The 13,933-nt window shown below is 43.9% G+C and overlaps 1 protein-coding gene across 7 annotated transcripts in view; it reads right to left on the bottom strand.

The window, feature by feature from the left end:
* Sh3d19 (SH3 domain containing 19) overlaps nucleotides 1-13,933 on the bottom strand; it is a 159,797-nt gene that overhangs the window by 30,759 nt on the left and 115,105 nt on the right. For 5 of the 7 annotated variants that reach the window (XM_006232783.4, XM_215597.11, XM_006232785.5 and 2 more), the window contains exons 4-7: nucleotides 9,817-9,859; nucleotides 8,562-8,700; nucleotides 8,275-8,428; nucleotides 6,577-7,566 (exon numbers count right to left, since the gene is read on the bottom strand). In XM_006232783.4, the coding sequence (XP_006232845.1) occupies nucleotides 6,577-7,566; nucleotides 8,275-8,428; nucleotides 8,562-8,700; nucleotides 9,817-9,859 (1,326 nt within the window). Of the gene's footprint in view, nucleotides 1-6,576; nucleotides 7,567-8,274; nucleotides 8,429-8,561; nucleotides 8,701-9,816; nucleotides 9,860-11,357; nucleotides 11,398-13,933 lie in introns of all 7 variants that reach the window. The other 2 variants (XM_039103745.2, XM_039103746.2) reach the window with 1 other exon arrangement.

The raw sequence follows: 13,933 nt of genomic DNA, 5'->3' as shown, positions 1-13,933 counted from the left end.
GTTGGGTGGGGCTGAGATCCATGTGACACCAAAAGAGGACAAACAGCACCATCCAAATCACTGAGAAGATAGGCGGATCAAAGTCGTGGTCTTTATTTCCATGATGGTGGAGCCCTGGTTTGTGCACGACAGTCAAGTCCCCTTTAAATGAGTCGCACCCTCAACTGCTGAAGATGACTTTTTCCCCTAGTGTGAGCAACTTACAAAGCAAGCACGCACCTCCCTTTGTGCTTGTGGGCTGCAGGCACAGCCCAGAAGAAGGCCACATCCCTAGTATCTGTTTAAATGGCTAAAGTTTGTAACCTTTGGTCCTGGGCCTTATTTTTAGAAAATTACTGTAGAAACACTTGAAGTAAATATTTATGAAAGTATATGGTATAAATTCTTTTCTTTTTTTCTTTCTTCCTTCCTTTCTTTCTTTCTTTCTTTCTTTTCTCGTTTAGAAACAAAAGCAAAATATAGGGGCAACAACAGGGGAAATCTTTGAGCTTTCAACTCCAAAATACTTTCATTTTATTATTGAAAAAAAATAACTGGACAGTGATGGCACCTAACTTTAATCCCAGCACTTTGGAGGCAGAGGCAGGCAGATCTCTGTGTTCAAATCCAGCCAGTGCTACACAGAGAAACCTTGTTTTGAAAAACCAAAAAAGAAAAAAAGAAAAATACTAGATGGAAAATATTAAAAAAATACTGTAAAAAAGAACCTTTTCGCCCCCAAGTACATGTTTTTTTTTTTTTTTTCCAATGGTTTGAAAAACGAATATAGTTTTAAAGGTAGGGATATTAGGTATAAAGAAACAATAGATTGGACTATTAATCTGAAGGGATATCATTAAATCTCATTGTTTTTCCAAGGCAACAATAATATCAATCAACATTAGTAAGCTATAGAAATAAAAACTGATTTGGTGACCTTGGGGATGCAGATATTACTCATACACACAATAAACAAACAATTTTAAAAAAGAAAAAAAAATGGGATGGACATGGAGGCCAATTATGATCCAGGAGCTCTGAGGTAAAGGTGGGGGATGGCACCTGAGCTACAGAGTGATAAATCCTGGCTGGAAGAGAAAAAGAAGAAAAAAGAAAAAGAGAGAAGAAACAAGTAGAGAACATTTTGTTAAAGGTGGCACTTACACAATTTAATGACTCTTAACAAAAAATGAAAATCAGGCCTTCCATCCATCTTCTCAAAGTCCTTCCAGATACATCATTTAAGACTCAATGAGTAACTAAAATACCAGGAATACCACTCTTCATCGGTTTGATTTATTTTGAGAAAGGGTCTTCTGTATCCTGGGCAGTGATACCTAGTTTGATACACGGTGATACAACTTATGTATCAAGCTTACTAAGTAGCCGAGGATAACCTTGAGCTTCTGAGCCTCCTGCTCCTTACTGAGTGATGGAATTCAGGTATGTGCCATCACATCAGGTTTACAAAATACTGTAGGTCTTTACCAACTAAGATATATCCCCCGGGGTTGGGAATTTAGCTCAGTGGTAGAGCACTTGCCTAGCAAGCACAAGGCCCTGGGTTCGGTTCCCAGCTCCAGAAAAAAAAAAAAAAAGATATATCCCTATTCCCCAACCCTTGCATTTTTAAAAATTGAATAAAATATATGGAGACTGGAAAATAATATGTTAGTTTGTTGTCGAGGTATTACATGATAGCCATCGTATTGCATCATATCATAATTCATTTAAGCAGCGCGTTGAAACTTATTTCCAATATTCTTTGTGTGTGCACATAATCTGTGCAGACTGCTGATAAGAATGACTGCCATAGGTTCATATGTTTGAATATTTGATCCCCAGCTGGTACAACTGTTTGGGAAGGATTAGGGGGTGTGGCCTTGTTGAAGAAGGTGTGTCACTGGGGGTCAGGCTTTAAGGTTTCAGAAGAGCCATTCTGATTTCCCTCTCTCTCTCTCTCTCTCTCTCTCTCTCTCTCTCTCTCTCTCTCCCTCCCTCCCTCCCTCTCTCCCTCTTTCTCTGTCAGCTACTGTTCCAGCACCATGCCTGCCTGCCACCAGATTTCTCGCCGTGATCATCATGGACCCTAACTCTCCAAAACCATAAGACCCAAATAAATTCTTTCTTCCATAAGTTGCCTTGATTATAGTGTTTTGTCATAGCAACCAAACAGTAACTAAGACTTACGTGCATTTTCTCCAATGTTCTTTAGAACAAGTTCTTAATCTAGAGCCTAGGAGTGGTCTTGACATGAAAGTTATACCTCAAACTGTTCATACATGAACTAATGGACACCATTTTAAAGGAGATAAAAGATGCACAGGCTGCATCAGGTTCCCAGAATCCTGTGGTCTATAGATGGTTAAAAACCTCCTGGGGGTTGGGGATTTAGCTCAGTGGTAGAGCACTTGCCTAGCAAGCGCAAGGTCCTGGGTTCGGTCCCCAGCTCCGAAAAAAAAAAAAAAAGAAAAAACAAACAAACAAAACAAAACAAAACAAAACAACAACAACAACAACAACAAAACGCCTCCTGGAGATAATTCTATCAGAGACTGCTCACGCATCACAAGACCAACATTCTGTCAAAATCTAGGGAAGTCAATGGCATTTTTCTGCATTCTCATCTGCAGTGTTCACTCTGTCTTCTTTCTGGTTTCTCATTTCAACGCCAATTACTCCACACGTGTCGCCAAACAAGCAGGCCCTTTACACCTAGGCATGGTCCTCATTACTGGGCTGATAAAAACACTGGTGATTTCTTCCGTCCATTAGCTATCTGTAATAATATGCTTGTCACTGTAATTAGTTTCCCCATCTCTGGCTTGCTTTTCTGTAATTTCTCTCTCCAGAGTTTTGATAATAGCAGAGATTGGTCACTAAACTATTAATCCAGTCTGTGTAACGGAGCTGACGGTAGAAGCATTCGGCTTTTTTTTCCCCTGACAACTAGGTATGATTTGTAAGGGTTAGAAGTGGAATTGCTAATACTTCTTGGCTTTATTACATTAACCTGGAAGGCATTCTACCTATGAAATGAGTCTGATATTAAATTGTCTGTTTTATGAGTTTTTCTTTAATAATTCTTCTAATCTTTACAATGTTTCCACAGTGTCAGTATTTTCTGATCTCTATTTCCTGAGATTAATATGGCAACCTCATTTTATGAATGCTTTATTAGTTTCTCATTATTTTTGAGGGAAGACAAAGAGGCCCAAAGATAGATTTCCGAGTTTTCTTCTGTGTTCCCTCTCCTTATTTCTGGCTGATGCCTGAACCAATTAGGCAAGGGTTCACAGAGACCATTTATTTACTTATAATGACAATGCCACCGAAATACCAGGAAAAAACCTCACAGAATCCTCAGTCAAAAAACAAACAAAAAAATCCATCAGTCCTGAGGGCCGAGGGGTCCTGAAGGTCTCTGGAGAGCCATGAGCGCATGGAGCCACAAGGCCTGTGTGCGCTCTGGGAAAATCCCTAGGGCAGCTGTAGCGCGGGAGATGATGAACGGCTTGACGGCACTTAGAAGGAAGTGGCAGTAATCCAGAACGAAGGCTGAGAGTGGGGCAGCATATAGGAATGGGAGGAAGGAGGCAGTTTTGAAGATGGGTCACAAGGTAAAGCAGGCAATGGTGAGTTAATAGATGCGGAGTAATCACTACCAACCAGGCTGCAATGGTGGCAGCGCTCTCCTACATGACCACAACAGCCCTAGTGCTATTCCTCACCCGGGGTACCACTATGGTATTTTATATGAGCAAAGAGAGGTACTGCCTGGCTGAGGGAATTGTGTGAGAGATCGCTCTACTCCCAATCCAATGGCTAGATACTCAGTGATACAGCAAGAAGATTCAGGGATAGCCTCTCTGTCTCTCTAGAGAAGGCTGTTTGTGTGAGGTTGTCACCAAGTGAGGTGCGAAATATAGGGGGGCAGGTTTACAAAAAGATAAACATGGGGCTCCCTAGGGCTTCACGGTCAAGAGCAATGGTTAAAGTCAGGCATGCAAATGATACATATGCCAAAAGAGGGCCCTGATGACTAAATGCTGGGCGACGAGGAATAAGGGATGAAGGTGCAGAAAAGGCCAAGTGTGAGGCACGGCACTGCAGCCACGCTGAGTGTGAGGCACGGCACTGCAGCCACACTGAGTGTGAGGCACTGCAGCCACACTGAGTGTGAGGCACGGCACTGCAGCCACGCTGAGTGTGAGGCACTGCAGCCACACTGAGTGTGAGGCACGGCACTGCAGCCACACTGAGTGTGAGGCACTGCAGCCACACTGAGTGTGAGGCATGACACTGCAGCCACACTGAGTGTGAGGCACGGCACTGCAGCCACACTGAGTGTGAGGCACGGCACTGCAGCCACACTGAGTGTGAGGCACGGCACTGCAGCCACACTGAGTGTGAGGCACGGCACGGCAGCCACACTGAGTGTGAGGCACGACACTGCAGCCACACTGAGTGTGAGGCACGACACTGCAGCCACACTGAGTGTGAGGCACTGCAGCCACACTGAGTGTGAGGCACGGCACGGCAGCCATGCAGAATGCTTTCTGTTCGTCTTCCTGTTTGAAGACGTCTGTCATGGTCTGCTTTATAATACAGAAGAAATTCTCAGCATTTTTAACCAAGTTTGCATCCCCACAGTACCCAGAAGGTTCTAAAAAGGCAACCTCTGTTTGATTTATATTGTTTTCCCATCCTACCCTTCTCTGGCACTTGTAACATCAAAAGGTTTAGATAAAAATATATTATTAGAAACACATTAAAATAGTCTATAAGGTTTTGTTTGTTTAGGGAATCCTGAAAATGTTGGGTAGCAAACATAACGTAAAAAACAAACAGGACTTAAAATAAAAAAAATTGTATTTGGGGGCTGGGAATGTAGATCAGTTAGTAGCGTGACGAATGAAGTCTTGAGCTTGATCCCCAGTGATACCAAATCAAGTGGCCACACACACACACTCACATACACACAAACAGACACACACACAAACACATACATACACAAACACACATAAACAGACACACTCATACACACACTTTCATACACAAACACATACACAAACACACATACACAAACACACTCACACACACAGACTCACACACAGACACACACAGACACAAACACATACACACTCTCACACACACACAAACACACACACACTCATACACACAAACACACAGACTCACACACACATACACAAACACACATACACAAACACCAATACACACACTCTCTCATACACACACACACACACACACACATACACACCTTGGCTGGGAAAACAGTTTTATGACATGGAGCACCGAGAGTCTCTCAGGCTGTTTACTTCATCTGCAGTGTGAGGCCATTGCTGCCACACAGAGGGTTGTCTTAAATTAAATTAGTTTGAGTTGAAATGAAAGAGCGTCCATCACAGTACACAGACCGCCAGCAGAAGCACAATATCGCCTATTGTTCTCCTTCTGCCTTTTGTGGACGAGAGATGTATCTTCTGTGCATGAGATGTATCTTTTTGCTTTATGTGCTACAGCCAGTTACAATGTTGTATGCATAACAAACATTTAGCAAATATGTCTGCTACCATGTACAAGACACATGGTCTACAGATCTTTTGTTTCTTTGAGACAAGTCTCAGATGTAGCCCAGGCTGTCCTTAAACTTGGGATTTTCCTAACTCAGCCTCCAGTACTGAGCTATCCTGCTTAGCCACACTTTGGCTTTGAAATCATGTGTATTCTACACCATTCTAAGGCATGCTTAATATTTATAAGGTTACAGTTAAAACCTGCAAAATACTATCAAGTTTATATGCCCACAAATTTCATCCAGATAAATAAACAATAGTAAAATGAATTTTTCCATTGAGACATGGATCAGCTTGGTTTGACAGATCAAAGATAAACTTTGTGTCACCGACAGATAAGCTTTGCTATCTGAACAGTGTGAAGAAAACATTCTCTCTGCCTTTGGGGAATTTAATTATCTTGGTCTTGGCCAGCACTCCTACAATTTTTGAGTTTTTGTTACAGAAATTTGCATTGCCAAGACATTCTGTGAGGATTACGGGAAAGAAGCTTGTAGCATGTGTGTCCTGGCTCCAACCATCACTCTTCCGGGATCTCTCCTTGGGCGGGCCCTTCTCCTTGGACCCCTGTGGGGTCAGCAAAGGATCCTCCACTTGGGAAGCTTGCATTTCATCCACATAAAGCTGTGCTCCCAGATCCTTTCAATGTGAGGCCTGAATTTGAAACTGCAAATTCAGGAAATCAACAAAAAATTGGTCCCCAGTTCCCTTCTGCTTATGTCTGGCTGTTAAAATAAAATCGATGCGTTCTAGTATCTCTTTGACTGGTCTCCACCATCCACTACATGCTCTTACTTTCCTGTGTCTATGAGCATGTATCCCATGTTTCTAATTTCTGTTTACATCATCTTGAAACATGTGCACATACCTCTACACACACACACACACACACACACACACACACACACACACACACACACACACAGAATACCAAAAACAGTGACACTAAAAACAGTGACACTGAAGACACTGGTCCCTTCCACTTCAAATTTTTACTCACCTAGAACCATCTCAGAACCAATGGGTTCTTCAGCTGGGCTCCCGGAGGTGGGCAATACGTCATCGTCAAAGCTGATGAGGTCGATGTCTCCCAGGGCTTTGCTCTGTGGAGCTGGAACTGGGGGGTTGGATGGCGGCCCTTCTCCAGGTAACCTGAATGCTTTGGCTTGTGATGTTACTGAGAGTCGGGGAGGAACAGAAACCAGTTTTGGTGGAACCGAAGGGTACGGTGGGGCATCTGGGGAGGCTGATTTCTTCGGCAGCAAAGGCCGGGGAGCAGGGGTTGGGATTTTCTTCCCCGCATCAGGGCTCTCAGCCATGGGTCTTCCTCCAGAAGTCTCATGGTTCGCGGTTCGTGTAAGGCCAGGAGTTGGTTTCTTTGGCAACTCAGGTTTGGTTACTGGGGTGATTCCGGCTTCTTGTGGCGATGAGTATGAGGTGAGCCCTTCTCTGGAAGTCACCTTGAGCCTGTTTTCCGCCCACGAGTCCCATTCTCCAGAAGCTCTGTTAGCAGCTGGCTTGGGTGCCACCAAGGGTTTCCCTGAGGAAACAGCAGGCTTCGGGGGAACAGTGCGGGGAATAATCTCAGGTTTCTTGGGCGGTCCCGGGATTTCTGTGCTTGTCTGACCCTCAAATGCTTTGATCCTGGAAATAATAGTGTTTTGGCTTTGTTCTGTGTTCATAATGTTCATCACTGACTGACTATCTAAATTGCAGGTGCTGTCCAGCAGACACTGGGGCGGCCAGTCTTCTCTGGGAGTCACTGGACTTTTCGGGACGTTTTTCTCTTTGCTGTGAGCGTCCCTAGCTACTGGTCTGAGGTTGGTTTTTGATCTTGGTCTTGGCACTGGACATCTTGTAGCACTGGGTTTTTCAGGACAATTCTGCTCTTCACAAATATCAAAGACTATTAAAGGTGCCACCCCTGGGGGGAGATTGCCAGCGGAGGCTGCTGGTGAAGACTGGAGAGGCTTGAGAGGCGCCTGTAGTGCTGAGGGCAGCCAAGGAAGAGGGCAAAGTCACGCTGTTATCATTTGAAAAGCACAAACTTAACAGGAGCTATCTAGATTTAAAAATAAACAGACAGGCTACCAAGAGATTGCTCCTAGGAGCTATTTGAAGTCAGCTTACAGGACTGTAAACCTTGCATTTGTTTTTATGACACAGTCATTGTATGTTTTAAAATACCATTAAATTCCTGGTTCTCATCAGATATCACACAAACCTGGTTGTCAAAACTCAACAACTTTAATGTTTACTTTCCAAAGCAATTTGCTCTCTGTCGCCTGAACATGAACTATTCTAAAGAAGCCCAGAGAACAGTTGCCCTTAGCTTCTTACCAAGATGAACTTACTAAACACCCTTATTTATTGAGAAGTGTTTGTTTTCTATACCTATGATTATCGAGGGGGTCCTCCTCAATGGAAACAAAGAGGAGCCACGCTCATGCACATCGTGAGTTAAACAGAGGGTGCTTTTGTGAGAAGGATGAGAGGCTAGGTTACTACTCTCAAGAAAGATCTATTATAGCAATCACTGCATACCCAAATTAAGAAAGCACACCGTGATCACAAAAGCCTAGGAAGCAAGATTCAATAAATTATGCACGACTAGTGAATTATTTTAAAGGCAGGAGGCCCGGCTGATTACGGCCCTAGAACTAGGTCAGAACTAGGGAAGACAAATTGCCTGTATTACTTGGAGGTGGATCGCCGTCTATTTCTTCTGGGAAGTCGGTCTGGGTTGCAGAAGTAATAGTGCTCCTTGGAGTGGCGGCAGCATTATTGTTATTTGTGGAGTTCACCTGGACTTGGTTGATTTCTTTTATCACTTGTTCGTAGGAGGGTGGGAGCTGGAAAGCAACGAAGGAAAATGACCTACATCTCTGAGCAGTAACAGGCAAGGCGCTTACAGTCTCACTGCGGATCTCTGAATGCAATTTGTAAAAAAAGGGAATGCAAAGAGATAATGTGGTGTTTACGCACCTCAGCAGGAACCAAGTCATTGGGTCTCCAAGAGCCTCCTACAGGCGTGGAGGGAAATCCCAGTCCTGGTGGTGGAGCTCCCGGAAACCACGAGGCTGGCCTCAGTGGCTCTGCTGCCACAATGGTGATCTCTGGGCGCCTGGAAGACGGAGCCTCAGTAAGGTTCTCAGGTAGGACACAAGTTAGCATCATGGATCAGTGTTTAGAGCCTCACGGAGGCAATCGCCTTCTAAAAAAGCATCAAGAGCTATTAGAGGTCTCAGAATGGCCTTTGTGGTCCTGGTGGCCACATAGAATAGCCAGGAAGGCTTCAAGGGGGCGAATGACCACCATCCTCCACGGACCTTGAATGTTGGAGAATTAGGCCCCAAGCGCTTAGCTCTGGGGTGGTTGACAGGACAGGGCTATTTAAGGCCTCTCAGCTGTATTGCATAGCTCTGCTGTTAGCTAGCAGATAGCGCAAATACGTGGTCTTTAGTAGAAAAATATACTGGGCAGTGGACTCACTTGGATTTCTGTAATAGGAGTATATACATCATAGAAGTTATTTATCAATTCCTTTATCCACCTGCTAATCCTTCGGTTTGTCTATCATTCATTCATTCATTCATTCATTCATTCATTCTTCTTTCTATCTACTCATCTATCCTTTTACTTTCTTCTCTCTCTAACACACACACACACACACACACACACACACACGTTTGTTTTTTTAAAGTTTTTTGAGACGGGAACTTGCTCTGTAGATCAGGCTGGCCTCAAACTTGGAGATCTGCCTGCCACTGCCTCCCAAGTGCTGGGCTTAAAGGTTTGCACCACCACCTCCAGGCTTTATCACTGTCTTTCTAATTAGCTCTCTGCGCTGTATCCACCTGTATACCTGCCCAACCTGCCTCTTCTTTTATTCTTTTTTTTTAAAGAATTATTTATTAATTGATTTATTTTATGTATGTGAGTACACTGTAGCTGTCTTCATGACACCAGAAGAGGGCATCGGATCTCATTGCAGATGGTTGTGAGCCACCATGTGGTTGCTGGGATTTGAACTCAGGACCTCTGGGACAGCAGTCAGTGCTCCTAACCACTGAGCCATCTCTCCAGCCCCCTCTTCTTTTATTCTTGACTGTTAGTGTACACCCTGCCCTCCACCCATACATCTGAGCAACAGTTGTTAAGTACTTACAAGGAAAATTCTCTCTCTACATCATCACTCTATACTATCAGAATATGCCCTCTATCATAACTATAACCATACCTCCTATCCCGATGAAGTTCACTTTGAATACAGGTCCGAGAAGCTACGAAAGAAAAATAAACAAGTGTAGCACCATATAAGTACGTTCAATACAGATTACATTTCTGTAGAGTATATATTAGAAAGGAGTTTATACAGGACACGATAGAAGATACCACTTTTAATACTGCTAAGAAAACCAAATCAAAATGATCTTTAAGTATGGCAGTAAATTATAATCATGTATTTGCATTGCAGAAGAAAACAATAGATTTCAAATAGTGCCTAAAATATTGTCTACATTTCTGAAAAATCACAGTGTGAAGACAGAACAGAGAAGAGTTATTAGACAGGAACTACATGGCGGGCACGCTGAGATTATGACATAAAGTAACGATGGGAAGAAAAGAATAAATCTTAGCTACAGGACTGGCCTAATACAATAGTTTTATTAGTATTGTAAAAAGTGTAGAAGTAATGAAAATTTTACCTATTTTTAAACTTTTCTGACCTTTCCAGTAGTTTTATTAAGTAATGAAAATTTTACCTATTTTTAAAACTCTTCTGACCTTTCCAGTAGTTTTACTAAATAATAATAAATATAAATAAAAATAAATAAACTCAAAACACTTTCTTGGTCAGGCTTATAATACACATTTGTGTGTGTGTGTGTGTGTGTGTGTGTGTGTGTGTGTGTGTGTGTAACAATCAAGAATTTCCCCCTAAGTCTCAAACTCAAAAATCTCCATGGCAGCTCTGTGTGGTGGCTCAGTTCCCAGTGTGAGGCAGGGGCAGGCGGATCTCTGTGAGCCCAGGGCTGCCTGCTCTATAGCGTGAGTTCCAGGCTGGCCAGGATGACGTTAGGAGTCCACTCACCTGACTCAAACGAAAGCCCCATGGCTTAAATTTCGTGAATTTTATTTATAAGGCAAGTCAATTCAATAGGAAAATTATGTCACACCTGGAGATCCTTTTAACATAACAGAATATCATCTCTACTTTCAAAGATCCTTTTAGCAGATCTTCAAGTACTCTACTGTAAAGACTTGTGAACAAAGGCATTTGTTTGAGAGACAGACTACTTGGGCGGTGGCTTTTGGCACTTTCCAAGTGCTTCTGATTTGGAGAGATAGGAAGGATCTGTCTCAATGATATCTTCCAACTTTTCTCTAAGCATGGCAGCCAGAGCTGAGACCAGTATAGCAGGAATGAAACCCAGGATCCTCTCAGAGCTCAGGCAGCTGACCTGATGCCAGGCCTCGAAGTCTGAACCCCCAGTATCAGAAACCCAAACCCACGTCTGGATCTCCACTTGGAATATGCTCATAGCATCATTGGGCTTCAGGGACAGCTGACATTGAAGTTGAAGCTGAGCCACACGGAGGAATGTTATCTACTGGAAAGGGAGTGGTCAGAGCGCTGCAGGGATGTCTGATTGGTAAGATTTCACTGCGACAGAATCACCCACGTTAGCTGCAGTCCTATGCCCACCATCACCACTAAAGCTGGAATCAGCAGATACAGCATTTCCCCAAGACTCCGGTCTTACTGCAGGAACATACCTCTTCCGCGGGGCATTGTGCTGTGCACTAATCATGAGTGCTAAGGGAGAAAAAGAAGGGGTTACAGAGGAGGAGAGGGAGGGAAAGGGGCCAGCCAGTTGCCTATTTCTACAAGGAATTCAAGACCACCTACTGTGTGCTTTTTCCCTAAGAGATTATTGATTATCTCAAGGAGCACATTCTAAAGACCCCTTGGTCGGCAAACCCTCCACGTGCCCCACCCCCCATATTGCACCCTTAAGTGAAAAAAGTTGATGGGCCATAGTTTCAAAGGTAAGAAATGAGTTGAGATGAAAATCTGTAATGTTGCCACCAACACAGAACCTTTTAAGTTCTGGTAGGATCATAGGTCTGAACAGACCATCTTTGATCCTCCTCAAACCACAGGGAAAGACGTAGAGGTGTGAGCAACCCATGGTCCGCAAGGCTGGGTACAGCTTGCTGCTCCAAATAGTTCAGCTCCTTGTAGAACCAGGTGAGCTGGTTGTTAGTTCTCATTCTAAATAATTTAAAAATAATCCATTAAATAACTAGAGGAAACAAATACGTTGAAAGATTTTATATTATATATGCCCTTACTATAGAATCACCCTATTGGTAAAAGTCACAATAATAAAAAACTCAGTGGCTACACTCTTTGGACAGGGGGGAGCAGATGCATGTGATATGACCTCAAGGGCACCAAGGACAGCAAACTTTCGGCCTTCAAGTCTGGAAGCCTCAGCCACATCACAGATCTACCTTGTGGGCCAGACCTCCCTGGCTTCAGGTTCCCTTCAGGGGTGACCAGAGTCCGCTCACAATCTGCCTATGGTGCCACTCCGTAATGCGAGGCAGCCCCCAGCTTATAGCAAGGAAGCAGTGTTGGAGAAATCTGAATTCTGGGGATATGTTTGCCTAAAACGTTAATTCAAAGGCCAAGAGTCATGGCACACATCTATAATCTCAGCACTTGGGATGCAGGAGAACCATCATAAGTTCAAGGCCAGCCTGGTTGTACACAGTGAGTACCAGGCTACTTTGAGCTGTGTAACAAAAACACCCCGTCCTTAAAAAAAACAAAGCAAACAAGTAAACAGCAAAAAAGGTCAGCTATGTCCAATTAGCACATATTAAAAAATAAACCACTAAAACGTATTTAGGAGTCAAAGAATGAATGCACAAAACCCCACAATAGCCTGGAACTGGTTGAATCATTATTAAGGAAATTAAAAGGCCAACTGGCTGTGTAACGTTGCTTTAGGAAAGAAAGAAGGCTGTCTTCTTGCCAGGGTTAGATGACTGATTCTGGAATAGTAAATAGGACATCTTAATTGGCTGCTATGATTAAAAAATATTTACAACTTTTTCCTTTAAGAAAATTGTTTGTTGCTGTATTTAAATCAGGGGCTAGGGAGATGGCTCAATGGTTCGGAGCAATGGCTGCTCTTTCAGAGGACCCAGCTTGGATCCCCAGCACCCACCATGGGGCTCACAACCATCAGTAACTATGTGTATGGATGTTTGGCCTGCATGTACGTCTGTGTATCCTGTGCATGCCAGGTGCCCACAGAGGCCAGAAGATGACTCCGGATCTCTTAGGCCTGGAGTCACAGATGTTGGTGAGCTGTCATGTGAATGTTGGGAGTCAGACTCAGGGTTTCTGGAAGAGCATCTAGCTTTAACCACTGAACCATCTTGCCAGCCCTACAAATGTTCTTAAAGAACAGGTGAAAGGGACAATGGGGGGGGTTGTTAATTACCCCTCACTTTATGTTTATATGAATGAGGGCAGTGTATCCACCTGTCCTTGTTTAGCGTCAGAGCAAATGCAGGCATGTGTAGTTTTTTTTTTTTTTTAACCATGTGAGCAACAGACAGAAATTAAAAAGACAATCAGTCACTAGAACTCAAAATCCCTTTGCTTCATCTCCTCCTCCCTCCCTCCCTCCCTCTGCTGGGGCCGCTGGGCCAGCTTCCTACTCTCACGCCCCAGTCTGATCTCTCAGGTCACTGCTTCCCCTCCAGCCACAAACTTCCCCATCCATGGCAGCCCATAGCCAGGTTCTCTCTGCAGGACTTTTTTGACTGACTTACCTGTCTCGAACTCCAGCCACTCCTTCATTATTTTAACTCCCAAACTTGGTTCTATTCATTGTTGACTTGTTCTACAGTGGCTGCTGTCTCCACCGACCGCCCAGGCAGGCACTGGACGGCCGATTCCTTGACTCGCGTATCCTTTGACAGTGTACTCCTCCAGCCCCACAGGCTTCAAGCCTTTCCACAACTCTGGCTATGCTTTTTAGGTTTGTTCTGCCCCATTATCCTCATCTGCCTTCTCTTTACCTTGCACAGTCTAAGCAAACTCCATACTGGAAGAACCTAGGGAGTTGGGGACAAAGTGCAACTCCTATCAGAGTCCTCACATCCCGGGAAGGAGAGGGAAGACGTCAGCCAGTGGCAGCACCTTCTTCTGAGGAGAGGCTTTACAAAGACGACTACACCTCTCCTCCATCACTGTCCCTTACAGGGACACCACAAGATCCTGTCTCTTGTATCTTTTTCTCCCCAATGTGAGTGCTGAAAGCCAACCTCCA

This window comes from Rattus norvegicus, chromosome 2 (genome assembly GCF_036323735.1).
Source record: "Rattus norvegicus strain BN/NHsdMcwi chromosome 2, GRCr8, whole genome shotgun sequence".
NCBI lineage: Eukaryota > Metazoa > Chordata > Mammalia > Rodentia > Muridae > Rattus > Rattus norvegicus.
Note: the sequence above shows the minus strand (reverse complement) of the source record. Positions and strands in the feature narration are given on the sequence as shown.